This window comes from Carassius carassius, chromosome 26 (assembly GCF_963082965.1).
Source record: "Carassius carassius chromosome 26, fCarCar2.1, whole genome shotgun sequence".
Classification (NCBI taxonomy): domain Eukaryota; kingdom Metazoa; phylum Chordata; class Actinopteri; order Cypriniformes; family Cyprinidae; genus Carassius; species Carassius carassius.
Window position 1 is genome coordinate 3,183,553 of NC_081780.1, and position 17,671 is coordinate 3,201,223.

Below are 17,671 nucleotides of genomic sequence, written 5' to 3' on the forward strand. Positions count from 1 at the left end.
CATATGAGGTGGACGTTCAAGCTGATATGTCAAGTTACATGGCGGCAGTCCTTTAGAGTTGAGCTGCTTAACTCTTGCCCAAATCTTATGATTTTTAATCTGTGGGAAATACAAATATTTGTGTATTTTTACCCTTGTTCAGAATGGTTGTGTAATGAAACTATTAAGTGTATAGGACAGACTTCATGGCATCTGCCAAGATTATAATCTTCTTTAATTGTGAAGTCCAGACCCCAGGGATAGATCAAATGTGGCTCTAGGGTGAAAACACACAACTATCAAAGTACTGTCCTAGTAAAACAGATAAAGCAAATAGAGGAACAGCATCTACTAAAGCTAACTTTGTTAAGCATGTGTGGCAATCATCAGGGTATTACAGTCCAACAAACAACCTGCACATCTGCTAGAAGTTGAAAACACAAGTGAATTGGCCCCACTGGACTTGTAGCCTCGTAATGCCTCGAGGGCAAGAAAGAAAATCCACTTGTGCATAATTGGGATTAAATATTTATTCTTCTTGCATGAGTATTAAGTCCTATGAGGCATAGTGAATGATGAATTGATAGCCAGATGTTGGCACACAACATCCATCCATGATTCCTCCCTTGATAACAGTAACCCCCGCTCAAACTTCCCATAACAGTGACGGCAAATTCATGGGAGGAATATAGTTGACATGGCACATAAAGACAGCAATGCTGTGCGGTCGAAATCTCCAGCCCTGCATTTTATCATCAGGAGGCATAGCATAAATATATGGATTGACAAACATGAGTTTAATTACATATTGCCTTAATGTGTTACATAATGAGCTGGATCATTAAAAAGACAAAACGCCACACGTTTCACAGAATACGTCGCAGTACCACATCGAAATTGTGTTATATGCACATTAACTTACTAACACGCATTATAGTCTATTTACCCAAGAACGGTCATATTGATGAGAACGAATACAGCCTAAAGTGATGCTGTTACCTGAGAAAATGAAATATCATTGCCATTATATGCTACTGTATATCTTGTGTACAATGTGCAAAGTGGTTTGCATTTGGACAGCATGTACAGATTGCGCAATGTCACCAAAAATGTGCTGCTCTTTACGAGTGTGTGCTGACAAACATCCTCGGGCAAGAGCTGATTGTGGAGAAATACGTGAGTTTGAGAGGATCCAGCTCATGTTCTTGTGAACGCCAATGCATGTGAAATGATTGCATCTGCAAGCAGTCCTAATAAAGCTCAAGTTTGTGTGCAGACGTTCTTAAAAATGGTAGGAACATCTGAGGGTTTAAAAAACATTGAGACTACAGTTCAGTGACCAAAAGGAGTGACCCATTATTATCTGAAAAAAAAAAACTATGCTCAGGCACCGTGAAACACTCTCCACCAGTGGACTCATCTTCTCTCGCCCGACTTCCCTCACACGGCCGTGTGTTGGGTGATGTCGCTTCGGGGAGACATGGACATCTGGCGGGTGAACTGGCTGAAGCTTGCAGCTCGGGGTCGGGTACAAGGAGCCGGGGATGAAGTGGGAGGGAGTGGTCCAGGTTGGGTTTGCTGAAGTGGCAGCGAGGTCTGATCCGACACCTTCTGCTCATCCTGGTGTTCTTGCGTCAGATCTCTGGAGAACAAGCTCTGGATCAACTGCAACTTCTCCTTTTCTTCATTCAGGAAGACATCCACCAGAAGAGTCTTCTCCTTTTTCAGCTGCTCGCTTATGTTTTTGGGCACATCGGGGATCACCCAGGCCACCAGCATGCTCATGGTTATCACCAGGTTCTGGAGAAGTGGGAGACACACAAGCACATTTATATTTACACACATATATCAATGGGTGGGACGCAGGAAATCATACTCTTCAGTGGCTGTGATGAAAACAAATCTTTCCATTCAATAGATGGAGGATCTTTTACACACCATAGCATTTCAGGTATTGGACCTCTGCCAGGGACATCTGTACATACACTTCCTTATAATGAGGCTCACATAGAAGAACATACATTTTATGTATAACACACTGTTCAGAAGTTCGGGGTTGGCAAATTTTTCAATCTCTTTGCTCACCAAGTGCGGATTTTTTTAACCAAAAGTATAGTTCAATACATTATAAAATGTTATTATAATTTTAAGTAACTACCGGTATTTCATATTTGAAAATATTTTATAATATACTTTATTTCTGTGTTGCAAAGCTGAATTTTCTGCATTAAGTCTTCAGTGTTACATGAGCCTTCAGAAATCATGCTAATATGCTGATTTAACATTTCTTATTATTTATCACTGTTGTAAAACCAACGTGCTGCTTAATATTTTAGTGAAAACTATAATGTATTTATTAATTATGAGTGATCAGTTTAATGCGTACAAACCTTTTTCTGACTTTTGAACAGTAGTGTATGTCTTTTAAAGCTATATGAAAGCTTTGTTTGAGGAAAATACTGAATTTAAGACTATTCATTGAAAAGCACACTTTTCTTGTCCTTTTTAAGAGCTTCACATCTATGATTACCATACAATGTTGTTTATTTTAGAACAACACTTGGAATGACATTTCATTTTTTGAGAGAACTATAACTTTAACTGTTTGGTATAGTGTTTAATAACAAATTTAATAGAATTAGTTTCCACCCACAGCTGCTGACAGCAGGACATTTCTACAGAGTTACAGCAATTATTCTGACCAGCTTTTAGACTATTAATCCAAATGTGCAAAAACTGCATCATTTATATGTGGTTGAAGCTCTCATGTTGCTGAGGTAGCTGCTGTGTGGCTTTTTCATTTGTTTGGCTTTGACTGAAAAAGGACAAACATTTACGTTCCTCCATTCATAGTCACTTTATTGTTCATTAGGAGTAAAACTTTTATTTTAGGCTTTTAGATTGGAGATATTGGTAAAAAAAAGAAGCTTGTACCTGGAACAATATGACAAAACCTAACCGAGCCGCTAGAACCGACCAGTACTGTTTGGAGAAATGGTAAGGCTCAGTCGACCATGGTGGTTCTCTGTAGTCTTTGTACCTAAAATTAACAAAAAGAATAGACATCCCAAGTCATTTAAGGCTAATTCATCTCCAGCAAGGATCCATTTACTGGTTGGCAATAAAATGAGCAGAAAATTTAAAACACATGCTTCTAGCCAAGCTACAAAGGGCAAAACAACACAACAGCATTATTAATCGTGACAAGGACATTTTTAGTGCAAAAGAAGGAATTGCATATTTGTTATTTTACTTTACAACTACTTTGTATAAGTGGATTATTTTCGTGTTCAGAATGCACTGACAACTGTTACTTTTTGATTACCAAAAAGTTTCAAATGAATATTATTTATACATATTAGTGAGTCATTCTATTACTTAGGGTACATTTCATTTTCATCAAAAACATAATGTTTTCTCTACCAATGAAACATCTATTGGTTTCAGCTGATTCATTTTATCAGTGTAACTTATCTGCTAGTTGCCAAGCTATTTTGATATTATAAAAATGTTTTCATTGGTGGTGAATCAGCTATGTTACAGACAAACTGCGTGCATAGACAGGGAACATAGTTGACAAATTTTTACAATTTTATCTCAGAATATCAGTGGCAGGCCTTGCCTGGTCAAGAAATGTTAAAAATAAAAATAAAAATACAGCAAACCATAACAATGTACCCAACAAACAATTAAAATACTCATTGACAATATTGGAGATCATGCTGGTCACATGGTTTTGTGATATATATTTATTTATTGCATTATTTTCCAGCGTCAAAAGTCAGTCTGTTTTTTTAAGGTATTTAAATTATAGAAATACATTTAATATAGATAGTCTAGACTAAAATTTTCATTCAATATTTTGATCTTCTCAATTCAAGAAGCGCTCAATACGAATTGAAGGACATAAAGGCAATTTCATGCAAATTGAAAAACAAAAAATATGTGTGAGATAATAGTTTGTGTCTTAATGGATAAAATATTATATTTACGAAGAAAATTGTTAGGAACATTTTTTTAATTATCATCAATGGACAGGAAATGTAACCTAAATTATAGAATGACTCTAGTAGTTGTAGGACGAGGAGGTAGTCTTGATCATGATGATTGAAAACTGAGCATACTGTATTTTGATTATATCTTCAGGCCTAATTCATTAGAGCAGGCTGTTTCCAAGAGTTTTGATTTCCTCTATTGAATTATAAAAAGTAAACTCGGAGTATTTAATAACCCACTAAGGAGGTAGATTTCATGGCCATATACAGCAGTCTACGTGGAATGTGTTAGGCTGGTTTTGATTTCCTCAGACAGTCAGATATCTTCATCTGAAGACACGGTCCCTCGGGTGAAGTCCTTGTTTGGTTATACAAGTCCAGAAAGGGCAATTACGGTGCAGTAAAAACATGGGCTTGATGTGTTCCTCAACCCTATTTTAGAACGCTGACAAGCTTGCCCTCTTGCTCCCTCTTCATCTATCTGTTCTCTTAACAAACAGACTGAGGGTCAAAGTAACCCAGACATCAGATTGCCACTTCTCTTTGGTCCGAGTAGCAACAAACGAGCGTAATCTCATTCTCAACTGCTTGGAGCAGAAAAAGCAGACAGGTTCTGATAAAAGCACTTTTCTTGACATGCTTCTGATCTGTGTTGTGAAGGCCGCCTGAGATAATCAAAGCATTGGTGAGATCTCACACTTCAGGGTGATGGAGTCCCATCTAGAGCTTTTTCTCCCTCTCTCTTTCCTCCACTTCAGTGTGAGGGTTAAACGCTGTTTGCTATCCCGATCTGAAAATAATTCTTTCCAGAGAACTGATGAACACAATTACTATCACTATCAACACAAACAAACAGCACTGCTTTATTAGAAAACATTGTTTCACATTAAGATGGTTTATAAAACTACTGCGTGTTCTTCCACATTTTCTGCTCTGATTTTGAAGGAAAACCTACAGAGTTCTGTGGAACTGTTTACGATTTTATAAAATGCATGAAGCTAAAGGTAAAAAGGTGTGAGTTTATCTGAACAACAGTCAGATTCTGCAGTAGTCTATTCACTACCAGGCCCATAACGCATCTGTGAGAGTGCAATAGATTTCCAAAGAACTAAATATGAGCGTCTGTTAAATATTTTGGTTAATTTGAGCTCTCAGCTAAATATGAAACTACTGACGCGCTAACCATGTGGTACAGTTCTTTGTAATTTACCCTTGAATTAAGGATGCTGAACTGGATAAGCTGGTTGATTGTTTATGACTGCATTTGTACGTACTGTACCAATTCTTTTGCTGTCCTATCTGAGTTTTCAAAAATATGATGAAGAATACCAGCAGTCTCTTTAGGCACCCTCCAAGAGAGGATCAGTATGTTCATAATAGCTACAAATGAGGGATCCTACAGCTGCTTACGGCCTGTGTTCTGTCCTACTTTATTTATTAATTTATTATTTTGATGCGGTCGACGCCAATCACCCCGTGGTTAGTGCACCGACATATACAGCGTAACGGTGCTCATGGTGACCCGCTTTCGATTTCTGTCTCGAGGTCCTTTGCTGTCCCTGTCTGCCCCCCCCCCACCCCAGCACCCATTACTTTCCTGTCATCTCTCCTCTGTCCTGTCTGAATAATAAAGGTATTTAAAAAACAAGAAATATTTCTAAAAATAATTATTTTGATGCGAATCCGTTTGTTCACAACTACTATTCCCTTTGGACTAAATGTCCATGGTTGCATGTTTTATCAAAGCAATAGACAGCTGTGCATCCCAGTGATTTTACCACAGGAAATAGATCTTCAATATATTGTTTGATTCAATAATTCCTATTAGTAATATAGTGCATTTTTTCCAACCTGCAGAATGCAATGTCTTTGCCGAGACTGGAGATGGAAGGCACAGTTCCAGGTTTAAAGTTGCTGACGTTAAAATAAGAGAGCGTGTGGTTGATGAAGCCATGCATGGTCCCCGTCTCACTGTACATGTACTGGTAGACCAAGCGAGGGATGAAATCTGATGTGAAGGCTATGACAAAGGCCTAAAATAATACAATACCAGGTAAGAGATCAAAATATGTAATTAATATGTAAAAGCAAGAAACAGAACTTTTGGTAAAACTTTCATTAACTGTAACAAAGTCCAGATAAGTCCAGATTAGTTAACCCAAACTAAAACCATAAAAATACATTTTTGTTACCTAAAAGAAAACCAGCTAGTTAGCTAGTTCCCAAAGCAACCGTAACTTAATAAAATTAATCAAATTTATACAGACAAAAAATTTAACAAAAATTACTACAATTTTAACTAAAATTTAAATGAAAACTGAAAATATAAAAATGCATAGAAACGCATAAAACTCAAGATAATTCTCAGGCTGAGCGGTGATGGGTGGCATTTAATTGGATCAAAGAGGCAATTTATAGCTGTAACATTAAACAAATACTTGATTTCCAAAAGAACAACACAGCTGGAGGGAATCAGATGTCGAGCTTCTGAGTAAATGTGGCTTTTTTAATGAAAGATCAGAGAGAAGCTGAAGGATCTTTACCATAAGGCTTACTAGAATATTCCTCTCATATTGGGAGCATCACATCTATTAAAATAAATCTGCTAGGGATTTTGAGTAGGAGAGACATTGATGAAGCGAACCGAACATCTGTACAATTCTAGAACAGAATTTGTCACATAAACTGATTTCTTCCATGAATAATGTGGATTCAAGCATGTACAGTAAGTACAAAGAATCCTGGTCATCTAAGTCTTAAGAAAATAAAACCAATGATGCACCCTGGGGTCTTTTTGAATCCCTCTATATGATAAACTTTCCATAAAGAGGACTAACAGTATATGACTACCATGTGGTAAGCAGCAGAGTTATACAGTATAACAGAAACTCACATTGATGATAACTGAAAACTTTCCCAAACCACTCAAGATGTTGTACCAGATACCTGTGTGAGAAAACAATTTAAATCAGAGGTTAAATTAGTAGATCCAAGTATGATTAAGAATGCAAGTGAATTGTTGTGTAAATATTAATGCCAGGTTTTCACCGATATCTTTGGCCCTAATGGCATTTGGCCTGCGAAGCTCCGTGACAAACTTCTTGGCGTCGAGGCGGATTTCAATGACATTGTTTAAGAGCGCGAACAGCGGAGCCAGCGGGAATGAGGCCACAAAGAGCGTCACGAAACCAAACTGAATGACTGCAGAATGACAAACAAACAAACATGGAGATTACATGTTGAGACATTTGGGTTACAAATTGAAGTTTGACTGATAGAACTGTAAGACTGCTGTTTATTACCAGACATTAAGGATTAAATATTGATTTTATGCAACCATTCAACAGTTTTAGGGCCTGTAATATTTCTTAACATTTTTTAACTCTCTTTAAAAAAATATTATGATAATTAATTTTAAGGACATTATTTTTAATGATATAATACGCTTTTATGCCACTTTTTCTCAATTAAATGCATTCTTGCTGAATAAAAGTTCCTTACTGACCCCAAACTTTTGAACTGTATTGTTACCAAAAATAAATAAATATAAATTAATTAATACAAATAGACTTGTACAGTGTATGTGATCACAAATAGATCAAATAACTTCTTATGAAAGGTCCACAAATCATTGTAACAATGGAAAAACCACTAATTATTTGATGTGGTGATTCTCTAGGTGTCTTTCTACACTAACTTGATATTACCAGCACGGGTATCAAACACAAAGCGGATTATTTGTCAATCAACAATACATGGAACATAAGCCTTGTGGGAAACTGCATTTCCTTCTTTGGCTTGATTGACACATGGCTTTTTTCTGTGCAACATGCAAACAATGGCTTCGAGAGAGATCAGGCTGGAGGGTATCCTACATAAACATCCATACGAGTGGGTCTCGTTCTCTCGCTCTCACTGAGAATATCTTTCACAGTATGTAGGTGGTGATCTCCCTCCAGTGTTATTACTGAAGGTCTTGAGCTCATCTTCAGTTTCTCCCCAATCTTTTCATTGATTTGAAGAGTCTCATAGGTGTTTCTTGTATGAAGAACTTAAAAAAATCTGTGGATGCTTTAATCCACTGCCAAGTAAAACAGATTTTTATTTTTTTCGAGAAGAAACTAAGGCACAAGTTTTATCACGCACCGGTCTCTGACAGACAGTTATGCAATTCGCCTGCACTTCAGAGACTAAACCGTCCCACATCAAACCACTCAATCAACAATCACAATAGAGAACCATAAAAATCTCTAAAGCTCATAATTACAGAATAAAACTCTTGTTGTGTACTTGCATGAAATTTTTTATAGCAAAACAAAAAAAATCTACAGTATTTACAAAAGAGCTAATTCGAACAAAACTGTTTAGAGTCAAGTTGAAATAAACTTTATTTGCTTGCAAATGTGTCAGGAAACATCAGTCGGCGACTTACGCTCTCAATATAATTGGGTTGTATAAATGCAGGATGAATAATAGTAATTCAAGTTTGCATTGGTGTTCAGATGTTTAACTTTGCTGTTTATCCACTAGGCTTTCAGATCTTTTGCAGACGCCTTCATGTCATCTTGCATAAACACTCAGTCAGATGTGTATCACAGTAAGCCACATGTTAGTGAATGAAGGCCATTTCCCGATTCTAAACACAGCTGTAAACCAAATGCTTGTTCACATACTTCACATGTTCATTCATAATTCTGACCCTTAAAACCATCACAAACTCTAATAACGGAGTATCTTTTGTAAAACACTGGGGCGTGTTAAATCTAGAAACCTATGCATTCCTCCGAAAAAAAATCCTGCAGTTCCCGCCGAAGGGGATGAAATAGATTAACCAGATGTTTTCTCACAAGGCTTCATCCCGAAGATGCTCTACTTTCACTTTTAAACAGAGTGAAGTGCCACTCACTCATCTCCATGTATTCAGGAGTGAGTCCGTTAAAAGGCTCCAGGTCATAGTCCAGGTACCACTGCTGGCGGCGACCCGACTGCTCCACAATCTCCTTGGGCGCCCGCTCTTTGTCCTTGAGTGTGCGGCACAGCTTCTTCAGCTTTCTAAAGTAGGAAATGAGAGGAAGAAAGAGAGCGAAACAGAATGTAAACACACAAACCATTGCTATAAACTTGACCTTGCAGCTAAAATGACCAAGATTTGATAATGAGTCAAATGTCAGGTTTGTTTCTAAGAACTGCATATGAATTTTATGCAGACATATTGTGTCCTTTGTTTATATTGTGGACAAATGCAGGGATGGTTTTCCAAATGCAAATGAATGCACACACACACACACACACACAATTTTTTATTACATGTGTGTGTGTGAGATTTATATAGGTATTTATAATTTATGTATATATAATAATTTATATATATATATATATATATATATATATATATGTAATGTTAATTATATGAAATATATACATTTATATATAATAAGTTCATATAAACTAATATACTGATTACATATTACAATTTTTTAAATACACATTCTAGCATCATGCAGTAATTTCTGCACAGGCAAGCACCAATCATTTCTTCAGGAAATGTTCTTCTAACATCATCATTTTTGTTTTCTGAGCTTTAACTTAATTTAAATTCCATTGTGTAATTCAGTTCAGTGATCTGGGATGTGAATGAACTTGCAATGGCATGAATCTTGGCCAGACGTTCCATGATTTATTGGTATTACCACACGCAAGGGCATACAGGAGACAGACCGGTGCATCTGATATACACATACTCAGAAGAACTCTCTGGAAATCTCATTATTGTACACATCTGTTAGCTTTGATTTGGATTTTTCTTCAAATTTCACATACACTGTCTACTTTTGGTCTAATTTAACTAGAGGTTTTTTCCCAAGTCCTCAAGACAGAAGGAATGTGCGTAGACTTCACTTTACTCTTCAAGGCATCACGTTTGGAGAGTCCTCATCAGAAAATCATCAAATGAAAGCATGACAGCTCACATTGAACTGGCCAATATAGTGGACAAATTGGTCCATGTGGTCCATCCGACTATTATAGGTGCCAATAAAAACCCCTAAATGCATCTGCTTCATTATTTAGTCTCCAAAACTACAGCCTTTAACAGCACATTACTTTTTAATGCACGCCTTTGTATCATAAGTGCTCTGCTCCATCCGTGATAAAGCTCTCGTTTACCAACTGTTGAAGTGCATTTGCATTTGAGAACGTGCACAGTCACACGCAAACCCCTACTGGTTAACAACAACTGTTAAACTACAATTAAAAGTCATTTATTCACCCTTGAGTTTCTTTCTTTAGATAAGAAGACACATTAAAGAATGTTGGTAACCAAACAGTTGACGGTAGCCATTGAATTCCATAGTATTTTTTTTCATTATATGGAAGCCAATCGCTATCGTCAGCTGTTTGGTTACAAATATTCTTCAGAATATATTCTTATTTGCTCAACAGAGGTAAACTGGCAGTCTTTTGAACATATAAGGCTCTGTTTTTAGCATGCACATTAGTATAAAATAGTAGCATGCCACTGGTCTGTGGGGAGATTAGATCAGTTAAGTAGGTCAGGTCTCTGAGTGAGGGGGATATCGAGTCATTCTGACCTCCATCATGTTACATTGGCACCAAAGTCCACTTTAGTGCCTCCCCCCCCCCCCCTCCCCCCCAAAAAAGAATATTATGGTGAGTAATTATAGATTTGCATTCTTAAATTAACTACTTTTGAACTCTGAGGTAAAACTGGGAGATCAAAAGGTCATTTGCAATGACAACATTATGGAACATGCCAAAGAATTGTTGGAGTGTTTTTACATGCTCACACATGGTTTACAACTAGAGGAAGAGCAAAAAAGACTAGTAAATGACGAGTGAATTTGGAGTAGCTGTCAAGTGAGTTGCTGTTGTAGCCCGTAAATAGATGTTTTAGGGTCGCACTCTATGAGTAAGATGAGCAGCAGGGAACAAAAGGCATTCCTTTTGAATTCCTTGAGTGTTTCTGGCCAGTTGCGTAAGTTTAAATTGTCCAAAATGTGTGACAAAGATTTGGAGAGTCATATGATGAATCATAAATGAAAGCGTTCATGTTTATCAGATAACTCACATTCAACTGGATGTATCATTCATCAAAGAGATCCGCGCAGAAATGGAGTAAAGAAAAAATGAACCGGTGTTCTTGTGAAGGACAAGGACAAATAGGGTTAAATAGGGATTTCCACACAAGGGAAAGTCCATTCAGACTCAGAGGTTCATTTCTGCACCCAGGGGAAATCATGTCCCAGATCTTTGCAATTGTATGCTCTTGCATTAATGCATGCATGCCACACACACTAGGCACTCTGCTGCACAAATGACACCGTGATAATTTGTCTGTGTATTTGTGCTGCAAGTACAGACTTCTCTCCATATATTCCATCAACATCAATCACACCGATTTGCATTTAAACCTGTTCATTAATAACGTGATGCACCGCTTGTGCAAACATGTGAAATGAGACAGGAATCCGGCTTATTGGAGTGCAAGGAGAGGCGTGTCAGAAAGTTTCCCTGCGTGCAAAGAGGGAGTAAAAGGAATTGAAGAAAGGAAAAAAAAACAGCAAAATAAGACAGAAAGGCATTGGAGCAGACAGTGGGAGTAAAGCCCAACTCACTATCCTGGGATTTCCTGGTCTATAAACCAACTTTGACAAGAACAGCGTTTACCTGCGTTTATCTAAAGGAATGATCTTTATAAGGTTTCCAGATAGAAAAGCTATTGTGTTTAGAGGCAGAGAGTGTTTAATAAGATCCATGGAGAGAAGCGGGAACTTACGGAATGCCAATCTCAAAGATGTTATTCTGAATAAGCTGCTTCCCCAACATGATGATACTGAGCTGGATACAGAGTTCAATCAGACAGCCTCCAGGAGCACACTGGGAAGAAAACGTACAAGATGTTTTGACAGTGTCACGTTGAGTGGGGCTGCAGGATTTGGTGGGAGGGGGGCTTATTTTCCTGATAAATATTGTGATTTAAAATGTTATTATATTGTATTTATTAATATTTCATTGTAATTCTAATTAAATAAGATATTAGAATGACAGTAAAAAGTTACAATAGTAATTAAAGTATTTAAGAAAATTAAACATTTACTGGAATAAACTACTTTATTTTAGTCAACAAAAAAATGCTAAAATTGACAAAAGCACAACAAAATAATTCTAAAATATCTACAAAAATTTAAGTAAAAATGGTTAAAACTAATTCAAAATATAAATAAAAACAAAATATAATATAAATAAAAGTGTCTCAAAAACACTAAAACAAGACTGATTAGTGCAACTTTAAAATTACAAATTATTTATTTTTGTCAGTCTTCATTTCTTTTTCAAACGTTCAAAACTATTTTACTGACAAGAGCACAGTGTTGTGCTTTACTGTGAAACAGTTTTATTGGATTTTGGTTTTATTTTGATTAATCATGCAGCCCTGATGTTGAATATGACAATCATTCAGAATGCAAAAAAAAGAAAAACCATACTCACCTCTTCCATACGGTAATCATTGAAGACATAAACATAGTCACCGGGACGGCCAGCAAACCTGTAAATAAAATACTAAAACTAGTGAGGGTCATGGGATTTGTCTCGACCCAAGAAAGTAAGTGCCAAGGGTCACATGCCTATCTTATTTGAAGCCAGATGTTTGTGCTGCATTCAGACTTCACGTTTACTGTGCTAGAGGCTGAATATGGGTGTGCTTTTCTTCTGCAATTAACTACGGTGTTTTTGTGGTCTAACTTGTTTACATACCTCCCTTTGAAGAAGGCCACATAGAAGATGGGTGCATAGGCATTCATGAACTTCAGGAGGAAAGCCTTTAGAATGAGACGCTCCTCAAAGTTGGTCTCTGTTTTAGGGATCTCTGCAGACATATGAATGAAATTTATTTGGGATTTAAACAGATATGTTTTGGATAAACTGCACAGCATTTTGAAAGCTTGTAGTTCTGACAAGTATAATAAACATGGGTGGCTTGGAAAATCCTCCCAACATGTTTCTGTTTAGCAACTTCTATTCAACAGGTTGAAGGTTGAGAGAAAAAGGTTTTCAAAAGACGATATGGTTAAATTTGGGGTTGGGATTATATGTTCGTGCCATCCCCTATATCTTAATCTGCCACAACAGATTACAGACAGCAATTTTGTCATTCACCATATTTCAATGTATTCATTAATAGGGCACACTCAAAAAAGAGTCCTAATTCTATATATGTATAGAAAGTATAATTAGTATATTTATATTAGTATACAGAAGTATATTTATATATACATTTATATAGAAGCATGAACTGGTGAGTTTGGAAGTAGGTTAAAGCATTAGGGTGTGCCAGACTGCATGTGGCCAGACTTTAAGAGTGAAAATCATGAAGTTCAGGAAAATCTATGTCTTATTCATGAGATGATAACACACGCTTCCTTCCTTACATATCCATAGAGACTCTCATTTATTAAAACGTCTCTTAAGGAAATCTCAGTGATGACTAACTGATAGGCCACGTTTTCTCCAGCGTTCCTGGAGTGGCTCAATCAAAAATTAATTTCATGTGAATGGGCAAAGAGGGGAAGAAGGACATACGAAAGAAGGGAAGTTGACCAAAAGTGGAAAAAGGCAGTGGAAAAAAATCTCACCTAGTTCTGTCAGCCAGGCAGCCACCATGCCATATATCTCGTCCAGAATGAGGATGACCACCAGGTTGATGATGACGGCGGTGGCCGTGACGGTCACCCGTACGTTAGACTTGACCTCTGGATCTGGGCTCATCGCCATGAGGGCGGAGATGGTGATGCGGTAGATGATGACACTGAAGACGGCAGAGCAAGTCACTCCAAACTACATGGACAAAAGAAGACACAGAAGTAAAAAAGGAAATTAAATATGGATAATCACAAAAACATTGCACCAGACAGGATGGATAAGGCTTACCATTAACAGAATAGAGGAAATGTTGATTAAGTATCCAGGCAGTCTGTCCCTCCATGTTAGCTTCTCATGTCCAGTCTGTGAAGGGAGAAAGACATTTAAAGTGACTAATGGAAGTATGTATGTATGTGTTTCGGTTTCTGCGGTGCCTTTATATTTGCTTTTTTTATCCTCAGCTACTTTTATAGTGACTCAGAACTAACTTATGGGGGAAATAATTTGGCTGCCCACTTGTAAAAACATGACAACATTAAAGGAACACTCTTAAAAAAAATGTAATTATAATTTTCCAACTCCCCTGTAAAACGGTAAAACAGTTGAGTTTTACCGTTTTCAAATCCATTTAGCCGATCTCCAGGTCTGGCGGTAGCACTTTTAGCTTAGTTTAGCTTTGATCATTGAATCTGATGAGACCGTTTGCATCTCGCTCAAAAATGACCAAAGAAAGGAACTATTTTCAGGTGTTGCGTAATATCATTGCGCCTGCTGCACCCATGGTACGGCAGCAAAGTTCCTTATTATTACACCACAATGAGAATATAGTTCCAAGCCATATCAGCCTAGAAAATTGCAACTTTTGATTTTCTGTCGGTCTTAGCACACAATGTAACTACAGAATTTTTAAATAGGAAAAATATAAAAACTCATTGGTCATTTTTGAGCAAGATGCTAACCGTCTAAACAGATTTAATGATCTATGCTAAGCTAAGCTAAAAGTGCTACCGCTAGAACCAGAGAGCGGCTGGATGGATTTGAAAATGGTAAATCTCAACTTTTTAACTCTAGGGGAGTTGCAAAAATAACCTATTTAAGAAAAAAAGTGGAGTGTTCCTTTAAGGCCATTAACACTTGGCCTTCCTGTAGAGTAACTTTTGTACATTTGAGTGATAGATCATATCTTAAAAACATCCAGCCAACAGAGAGAACCTATTTTAATGACCAAAGCAACCTAAATATGCCTCTTTTGCATTTAGATCAAACCTAATCAAGCCAATAAGAACATTAACAGTGTGTGCTAAACTTGGCTGCACAGGCAGCAGTGGACTGAGGGTGGTCTGTTCCCATTGGATTTAGTCTTCCTTCATTGTCAAGCTTTGGACAGCAGATCAAGAGGTATGTCCCCCTGAGGAATACATGTTAGAGGACATAGAGCAGGAAAATGGATTTAGATTTAGTTCTGTGGAAATCGGAGGGAAATGAATTAGCAGGCCACAGGAATGTGAAACAGCAACTTATGTTCCTTTTAAGTCATAGAAAAATGTCATTAGTGTTTGTGTTTGACAAGAAGTCGTAGACAGTTTTTCTAAGTAACAAGTGCACACATAGTTCTTACTGTTTACTATCTGTAAGGCTTAGTGAAAGGAAACCTCAAAAGTGATTGATCTGATGTTTAACGTATTTTCTTTAGAACAATCTGAGGTTATAATACTACTTATACTCCAAAATGCACACAAATACGGCTGAAATCATTTGGTTTTAATTAGATGAAAGGATTATTGATGCTTTTTTGTAATGAACAGAACATCTCCCTCAGCTTTGTTGCAATGCATTCTGGTATTTCACTATCTGTGCACGATATATGCAATGCTGCATGATTATAATTATAAATTAGGCAAAATGCAATTTTGCTGCCTACTGATTTTGCATTTGTAGCATGCCTATGTTTCTGTCTATTTAGGGTTTGCAACAGATCCAATCTCATATTTGTTGATGAATGGAGATTAAACATGAATGAAGATAAAATCTACCTCTTGCAATTGGGCTCATTATGAGGCAAACAGCACCACCTAGCATGGTGCATGTCTAAACCCTGGCAGCCGGGAAAAGCCACAGAACACTGAGTGCAACCAGGCACAGCTTTTCGAGATGCCACAGCTTTAGGGTCTTCAGAATAACGAATGTGGGTCACGCAATTGTGCCACTAATCATAATCCACCCAGTAATGAGAGGAATTGCTGCAGGTCTGTGGTTTTACCAGTAACTGACTCTTCATTAAGATTCATGACGCTATTTAGGCTGTGATACCCTCTTAAAATGCATTAAAATCAGAAGAGGCCAAGTTCTTGGGAAGCCTCGCTGGCTCAAGGACAAGCAGAGATGCATATTTAAAGCTAATGCCACAGATATGCTGTGAGGTGCCACAAGTATCTAATAAGTAGCAGAGATGTATAGTAACGAAGTAGAACTACTTCACTACTGTACTTAAGTACTAAAAGGCGGTATCTGTACTTTACTAGAGTATTATTTTTTTCTCCTACTTCCACTTTTGCTTCAGTACATATTTTCGATGAGTTTAATACTTTTACACCGATATTTTTTTTATGTGCTGCATCGTTACTCGTTACAATTATAAAAATGTTACGAATCATTCCATTACAAACCCACATTACCACTGCCAGAACTGTAGATGGCAGGTTTGATGAAGCTGGCACATCATTGAGCGAATCAAGCGATTAAGAAGACTGCGCGTGCTGACTGAACTGCTGTGAAGAGAGAGATGAACACCGAGCCGAGCCAGATAATGACTCGTTCACGAGTCAAGAACCGGTTGCATCGGTTTTCGAATCACCAGTAGTTCTTTCTGACAGTTCGATTCAATAAACCAGTTGAAGATAACAGTTCACCGGTTCTTTTGCGCTCGACGTAATGGCGTCATTGGCGTTGACTGCAAGCCTTCGGTTTACCTGGGCTCATAACATTAGCACAGAATCAGTTCAGAATCAATCACCAAAAGCATCAGTTCGGTTCAGACGCTCTGTGTGTCGGTTTGCTTTCACACTGAATCACACATGCGCAGTATCATCAGCTCCTCGGTTCTCGAATCAGACGCGTCTGACAGAAACGGTTCTTGACCACTGATCTATAATATAAGTTATATATATAGATCATTGTTCTTGACTCGTGAACGAGTCAGTCTGTTGTTCGTTATCTGGCTCGGTTCGGTGTTCATCTTCAGTTCTCTCTTTACATCAGTTCAGTCAGTGTACTGTTTGAGTAAATGAATTACTACGGGATATTGGTTTGTTTTAACTCAGAGGGAGTGTCAGCCACATTAAACAAGTTAACAGCTTAAGTCATTTGTGGATTAATGCGTATTGGAGACACGAACCGTTTAAAACGATTCAGTTCGATTTGGTGAACTGTTTCAAAAACAGTTTCGCTAGCGAACCGTATATCACAAACTGCTCTGTTTTGAACTGTCTTACAACATACACGGAAGAGAAGACAATGCTGAATAAAGTCGTAGTTTTTGCTATTTTTGGACCAAAATGTATTTTCGATGCTTCAAAAATTTTTAACTGACCGTCTGATGTCACATGGACTACTTTGATAATGTTTTTCTTACCTTTCTGGACATGGACAGTATACCGTACACACAGCTTCAATGGAGGGACTGAGAGCTCTCGGACTAAATCTAAAATATCTTAAACTGTGTTCCAAAAATAAACGGAGGTCTTACGGGTTTGAAACAACATGAGGGTAAGTTATTAATGACATAATTTTGCAAATTGGGCGAACTAACCCTTTAACCTGTTTTTTGTTTACAAAAAGTTACAGTCAAAGGAATTGTGATTGTCCTTTAGGTTAATCATTTGAAATAGTAAAAACAATGTTCAAACTTTTGACTACTTTCTTTAATAACTACATAACACAATACTTGTACTTTTACTTTCAGTACTTGAGTAGTAAATTTTAAAATAGACTACTTGCAATACTTAAGTACAAAAAATGTTGAATACTTTAGTACTTCT

The 17,671-nt window shown here is 37.3% G+C and overlaps 1 protein-coding gene across 1 annotated transcript in view; it reads right to left on the reverse strand.

Moving 5' to 3' along the window:
• Positions 1-491: 491 nt before the first annotated feature.
• ano2b (anoctamin 2b) overlaps positions 492-17,671 on the reverse strand; it is a 38,808-nt gene continuing 21,628 nt past the window's right edge. Inside the window, exons 17-27 of the mRNA XM_059510685.1 lie at positions 13,923-13,997; positions 13,628-13,829; positions 12,750-12,861; positions 12,483-12,540; positions 11,770-11,870; positions 8,881-9,026; positions 7,023-7,175; positions 6,868-6,920; positions 5,826-6,007; positions 2,914-3,019; positions 492-1,779 (exon numbers count right to left, since the gene is read on the reverse strand). Of these exons, the coding sequence (XP_059366668.1) occupies positions 1,420-1,779; positions 2,914-3,019; positions 5,826-6,007; positions 6,868-6,920; positions 7,023-7,175; positions 8,881-9,026; positions 11,770-11,870; positions 12,483-12,540; positions 12,750-12,861; positions 13,628-13,829; positions 13,923-13,997 (1,548 nt within the window). The 3' untranslated portion in view covers positions 492-1,419. The remainder of the gene's footprint in view (positions 1,780-2,913; positions 3,020-5,825; positions 6,008-6,867; positions 6,921-7,022; positions 7,176-8,880; positions 9,027-11,769; positions 11,871-12,482; positions 12,541-12,749; positions 12,862-13,627; positions 13,830-13,922; positions 13,998-17,671) is intronic.